The sequence below is a fragment of the Dinoponera quadriceps genome, unplaced genomic scaffold, assembly GCF_001313825.1.
Source record: "Dinoponera quadriceps isolate SergipeBrazil2010 unplaced genomic scaffold, ASM131382v1 scaffold2952, whole genome shotgun sequence".
Classification (NCBI taxonomy): Eukaryota; Metazoa; Arthropoda; class Insecta; order Hymenoptera; family Formicidae; genus Dinoponera; species Dinoponera quadriceps.
The window spans coordinates 22,434-29,280 of NW_014557517.1; the positions used below are offsets into that span (position 1 = coordinate 22,434).

Consider the following 6,847-nt stretch of genomic DNA (forward strand, 5'->3'; position numbering starts at 1 on the left):
GCAGTTGAGCGAAACGAATCCTTCATTTTTCATGTATTCCACGATCGACTCCAGCTTCGGCCACGATGCGGCCTCCACGTGTCATCTTAGGGCTGACCAGTGAGTCCACACGTACATCCGTCTAAAAATACTTCGGCAGTTCGGTGCGATCGATCGTCCCAGGTGGCGGAATGGACCTGTCGCGGTATCGCAAAGTCCTCATCTACGCGTTGACGTTCCTGGCGTACGCGTGGTCCGGCTATGGCTCCGGATTGCTGTCAAACCTGCGGGACGCCGTGTTGGCGGCCGAGTCTGTCTTTCACGACTTCTTCGAGAACGCCATCACTGTGGCCAGGAAAATCAAGGACATACACGAGGTGTTCGACGCGGCGGTGGAGGAGAACTGCGTCTTCCGGTGTCCCGACGGTAAATGCGCGATCCCGACCGATTGTCGTTACGTCGCGCCGTCAAAGCTCGCCGCCTTATCAAGTTATCGTACGGAGCTCTCGCCACCATTGGTTGATCAGGCGAGAGTCCGCAGGCGAATCGTTTGTTTTCATTGCACTTTCTACACTCTCCGGCCAGCTCCTCCCCCTTCGCTTTCCAGTCCGGACGCGCGGCTCTTTCGCGTCGGACGACGAAGGAATCGGAAGAACTGAAAGAGGACGATATATTTCTGACTGATTACGGTTCATCACAATGTGACATGTCAAATGTCACGTAATATATTCGTGGTATATCGCGCGATATCGCGGCGAGTCAGGTTAGGTGAGATTCCTTTCTCCTGGCAAGTACGTGGCGAACGCGAGGCTGATTCGGGAGGTTCCGATTGGAGGAGTCTGAAAAGCGCGCGCGCGCTCTTTCGAATGTTCCAGGATCCGCGCCGAAACCAGACTGGAACCACAAACCGCAGAGCAACGGATGCGGCTCCCTTGGAATCGAGGTCAGCGGGGAATTGGTTACTCGTGAGAAATGCGCGATAAGCGCACGATCCGCAATGACGTATTTCTATACACTTGGTTTTGCAACACGTTCGGAAACCGAACGTTGCGATCTGTTCGTTACGTTAAAAACGTCGCTCTTCAAGCTCATGACACAACGAGACATCCTACAAACGTTCCAGAGATGTTTGATATCATATGATTATATATAATTACATATAATTATAATAATTTCCATTGATTACGTATAATTTTATATGATTCTATGTAATCTCTCTTTGCCGCGGGATGTTAATCATTTTATAACGAAAATTACTGCCGATTATCATCATTAACGGGCATTGAACATTTCTAGGTGAATCAAGAATACCTTCCGTTGGCCGAAATGACCAAGTGCTGCGACTTCCACGACCTTTGCTACGACACGTGCAACACCGACAAGGAGAAGTGCGATCTGGAATTCAAAAGGTGCCTGTACAAGTTCTGCGACACGTATCAGACTACCGGCGTGACGATCGTCAATACGTGCAAGGCCGCCGCTAAGGTACTCTTCACGGGAACGACCGCGCTCGGTTGCAAGAGCTTCCTCGACGCCCAGAAGAAGGCTTGCTACTGCCCGGATAAGGGCAGTCACAAGAACAAGAAACCTAAGAAGGCGGCACAGGCCGGCGGCGAATTATAATATTACGTCTAATTTAAGATAATCCAATGTATTTATTAACTTATTTATCAAAATGTGTGGTCGATGGAATTATCCTAAGTATTATTCGGGAGTCTGATCGCAGCAACTTCTAAAAAACGTCTTACTCTCGCCGGAATCTCCTGGACGTTGTCTTTAAGATGTCTTTTCGAAGTTCCTGCTACCTGAGTGGTCGAAATCGCGAATGGCAGAAATCAGCGCGAAAAAATCAGGTCGATGTGTCACCTCTATCTTGTAGAAATTTTGTCACAACGGGCGCAATATAATATTCTTCATAACTAAAGTTTCTTTTTAAAAAACAATCGTTAACCATTTAAAACTCCCAAGCAATTGTGAGAAATAATCCGTCATTCCCGAGAGAAAAATGATTCTATATGAATCTTGTCTCTATATAGCCGTATGTAATCAAATGCGATTATATATGTTCCACATCTAAGAAATGTTGTTATACGAATACAATTGAGGTAAATGTGCTTGTGTTTATGGCTGCTCACGATGTAAACACTTAATTGAATCAAACTATTTTCTCCATTTTTCATTGAACAGTATTTTTATATTCCGTACAGATACATATAATTATATATGTAGTCATGTAGAGACAAAATTTATATATAAATCACATGTGATTATATATAATTATATGTAATTATGTAATTACATGATTATATATAAGCTTTTTTCCCGGACGTCGATTAACACGATAAATGCCGTTTCATTATAATACTACCGGGTATCAATGAAATTGCGCATAAAGTATAATTAATTGCATTTGAAAGACCGGCTGTGCGGAGAGCAATGGAGAAGAGCTGGTGGGACGTGGTGAAAAATACACGCGTCTCGGGAGTGACATTTATTCGCCGTATTTCTCGGGAATCGAATCGTCGGTCAACGTGTGAACGAAGAGCTGCTTTTACGTTAACATACGAATTTCTACGTAAAAGTACAGAAGATAAGGAATATCGAGTGCAACGGGACTGAGATATCGAGAGCGTGTTTGTCTTTTGAAAAAAACAAGGGATAGCGTCTTTTGCGACGCAAACGTCAATGTGACAACTGCCCTCGGACGACGAATCACCGGTTGGAGGAACCGGTGAAGATAGTAAATTGCCAAGTGACGTTAACTCAATCAGGACAATCGGACACGCTCCCGTCGCGGGAAGCGAAATTCGCATTCACGAAGAATGGGAAACGCAAACTCCTCCCGGCCGTCCAAGATCCAGAAAGACCGGAAGACGGAAGGCAACGGCAGGTAAGGCGATCTCTACTTCATGACGGCGAGATCAGGGCGAGCAAGGCCGAGTTGACTTGCGGAAATGATATCGCCAATTTTCCTTTGTCATGTTCGCTACCAGGGTTCACTCGGGGGATTCTCCCTACAGGCTGTGTTTCCCTTTTCCTACGAAATCGATCAAACAGACTTGGTTTGACAATGTGGACACGGAAAAGAAAATCTTGCCGGTAGCGAGCATTCGGTTGTCTTAATTAAATTTCTTTCGATTAAGATTCTCTTAATTAAATCTCTCTTCAAGTTCAGATCCGCGATAGGTACAGGCAGCCCCTTTAGTCTTCTCTTGCTCGCTGGTTTCATTTGTCCTTACGTCGCACTTGGTAAAAAGACAAGAATAAATAGATAATATAAGTGGACTTTCATCTCTTGCTGGGCAGCAAGTTTTATCGTCGGATAAGAGACGCGGAGTCGCGCAAAAACGTACTTTGCAGTTTTTCCTTCCACGTAGCGTAGATACCGGAAAAAGTGGACGAGCCGGAAACGGAAACGGTAAAGCGGCGGCCGGGCCGAGCACGCGAGGGAACCGCGACTTCGGCAAGCATCGTCATGTCGGTGCGACGAACCCGTTCATCATCTTCTTCCTGCGGTTGCGCAGCAAGAAGCCGAAGGAACCGGTGACCGTGGTGGCGCGAGCCGCCGGCAAGCTGTGGAGCCGCATGTCGCCCGAGCAGAGGAAGAAGTACGTAGACCTGGCGAACGCGGAGAAGAAACGACGGCAGGAGCGGAAACGGCGGAGAAGGCATTCGGGCGCGCGCTCGAGGTAGAATCGTTCGCGAGGAGGTGGGGAAATATCCGCGCGATCTGCTCGATTCACCAGTAGTTTCGTTGAGAAGAAGCGAACGGTGGCTTCGAAGAGTGGATCGGTGGCTCGCAAAAACATATTTTCCAAATTCGTACTTGTAAACACGCCGGATATCAAAGATATCTCTTACTTTTTATACGAAATGAAACAGAAAAAAAATTTTTATACAAAATATTGTCTCTTCACACATGAAATGCGGAACAATGATTTGTATACGGGAAGTGTGCCGGATGACTTGTTCGCAAACGAAATTTCAAAACGATGACTCTGAACCACTCTTGCTCTGAAGCAACCCTTCGTTCACACGCGGCACTAATTGCGTTCTCGTGTCCAGGATGAAGTAGCGGGAGCTTGGTGGGAGATCGAGGCTCGGCCAGGGGAAATACGTGGCGAACGATTCGGTCGGTCTCTGTCGCGCGTATCTACTATACGCCGCATTAATCGTCGGCTCTCATCGCCTAGACGCATCTGCAAATGACCACCAGAGAGCTATCGATTATCATGTGTTTTTGATTTCTTTTTTATTTGTTAGTAGTTTTTTTTAGATCTATGTACAATAAATATCAATGTATTTTTACACTATTACTGCTTTAATCATTCGATTATCCTAAACTAGGCGATCCGCCCTTTATTCTCTTTCGCCCTTATCATCTTCTCGTCTGAAAAAATTAAATCCGTAACGCGTACCATAAATATATTATTTTTTTTTGTTGTTCTCTCGCGACCGTTCCGCGAAGCGTCGCCCACGACGGGAGGGAAAATTACGCATTCTCGGGGAATATACATTCGCGAGGGGTAACGCGTGGGGTACAGCGTGCGCGCGCGCGCACGCGGGTGACGTTACCCGTATTTTTCACCCATCTTCGTCGTACGAGAGTTTTTCTTCATCATCATCATCATCATCATCATCTTCTTCTTCATCTTCTCTTTTTTTTTCATTTTTCATTTTCTAAGAGCTGTGCTCTCGCGTCACTTCGATACAAAAAATAATTTCAGCACGAGTCCACGCGACGCTTCGCCGGAAGAGCCGAAAATTGCGCGCTCCGTTCATTCTTTCCGAAAAAACTATAGAGCTACCCTCTCGCGATACTAGATAATAAAAACCATACGCGTACGTACGATAATGAGAGATAACGAATGAACGTTTATCGTGCGAGATATCGCATACGACAATTAAAAATATAATCCGTGTGTGTGTGTGTGTGTGTGTGTGTGTGTGTGTGTATAGCACGCGTCCTCTCTCTCTCTCTCTCTCTCTCTCTATTTCGCATGTAGACGCATGTGTTTGCAATGCAATGTAATGCAATGTAATGCAATGTAATGATAATGTACGTATGTATGCGGGAACGCACGTGTCTAGCACGAGAGCGCTACCCCTCCGTCACTCGCGACGGTGATGATCGATTAATCGACCGATCGATCGGCCCATCAATTCGCACAATAGCAAATAATCGTGTATGAACAATCGACAAAACTGGATGAACGCGGCGATGCCTTTCTCTTCTTCCTTTCGCGGGACAACGGGCAGTTTCAGCGCGACGACGTCGGCGACAATTGATCCGATTGTGTGTGTGGGTGTGTTTCTTCTGTTCGCGCGTTTTGCCTTTTTCTTCGACAATAATACAATGAGGATAATTACCATAGCGATAAGTAGCTACTTTCCTTTTTTTTTCCCTTTTACGTTTTATAATACAGTAAAGTACAGAGTGCCTCGAAGAAAACTTAAACAACAATGTTCAACAATCGATAATATCAAACAGAATATTATTCGTAAATATATATTTATATATATTTATATATATATATAAATACACAAAACGTAACATGTAGTTTCGCGAAGGAATGCCCTACTAAAAAATAGGTATATCCGCATTTGTTTTCTTCTTTCTTCCTTCTTTCTTTTTTTCCCACTTCTTTCATTCGTTCGTAGAGAGGCGGAGAGGGGAACACGATACCTTGGCCGATCGTTGGCTAATCCGTCCGAGGTAACGCTTGTATCCTTATTTTTCTTCTTAATTCTCCCCTTTTCTCTTTAAATGCACAAGTTACGAACCCATGCTTGGAGAGGAGATGCTATCGATCGATTAAATTGTATTATGATTAAATTGTACCATGTGTGCAATCTTCGTCGACAAGTTAAGAATCCGTTTAATACGAGCCCTTCATCGAGCACGAAGAGAAACAAATTTATCCATACCCCCGCACCATCGACGGTGGATGAAGGAGGGTATAATATTTACTTTCCTTCTTCTTCTTCTTCTCTCTCTCTCTCTCTCTCTCTCTCTCTCTCTCTCTCTTTTCCTCTCACCTCGCTTCGTTCTACATCGAATGTGAGCGTGCAATTGAGATACATGCTAAAAAATGTCGCGGGAGGGGGGAAGAGGGGGGGAAGAGTAGAAGAACATACGACTTCTTAATTCGCAATTCCTTATACTCTATTGTTAGCAAGCATCGGGCAAGACGAGTGTTCACGAATGGCGAGGTTTGGAGAATTATGAATTATCGTTCGCACAACGTTAATCGTCCCGTCGCACCGATCTCAACATGAGAGAGAGAGAGAGAGAGAGAGAGAGAGGGAGAAGGGAAAGAAAGAGAAAGACGTGAGAATACACTTAGGAACGACCTCACATGATTCTGCGTGCGTACAATGATGAGATGCCTATTTCGATATCCTTATTGTGATTTATGTGTGGATGTCTTCGATGCCGAGAGAGAGAGAGAGAGAGAGCGTCTTCTCCCCGCGTTTTGTCGCGCAGTCTGACCGAGTGCTCGAAGAAGCGTCTACAACAGCGGCAACGTTCCCTCACGGTGCTTCTCGGGAGTAGGAGGAGACACCTTGAAGATCCGGACGAGAGCGGGATTAAATCGACGCGTGAAATCGAGAAATCGTGGATGCCACCTTACAGAATCCATTCGGAGACCCCGTGAGACCGGCGAGATGGCGCGTTCGACCCCGACTACGCGACGATTCTTACCGATCGTCGTGAGAAATTCTCCAAATATCGCCGGGAATCGCGAACGATACGCCGCCGAGCGCGATTCGGGTCGCTCGCTTCGGGTCTACCAGCGACGTCGCGGTCAACGGAGAGAGAGCACCTTCGTGTCTCGGAGGACTGCTGCGGTAGCAGAAGAACGAC

The 6,847-nt window shown here is 45.9% G+C and overlaps 2 protein-coding genes across 2 annotated transcripts; both read left to right on the plus strand.

Annotated features, from left to right (window-relative positions):
• LOC106749197 (group XIIA secretory phospholipase A2) lies at positions 1 to 1,903 on the plus strand. Its single transcript, XM_014628385.1, has 3 exons — positions 1 to 405; positions 855 to 922; positions 1,276 to 1,903. The coding sequence occupies exons 1-3, from the start codon at positions 171 to 173 to the stop codon at positions 1,600 to 1,602; spliced, it is 630 nt and encodes a 209-aa protein (XP_014483871.1). The 5' UTR covers positions 1 to 170; the 3' UTR covers positions 1,603 to 1,903.
• Positions 1,904 to 2,801: 898 nt separating this feature from the next.
• On the plus strand, positions 2,802 to 4,292 carry LOC106749190. The gene is made up of 2 exons (XM_014628377.1): positions 2,802 to 2,869; positions 3,261 to 4,292. The coding sequence occupies exons 1-2, from the start codon at positions 2,802 to 2,804 to the stop codon at positions 3,670 to 3,672; spliced, it is 480 nt and encodes a 159-aa protein (XP_014483863.1). The 3' UTR covers positions 3,673 to 4,292.
• The last annotated feature ends 2,555 nt before the right edge of the window (positions 4,293 to 6,847 follow it).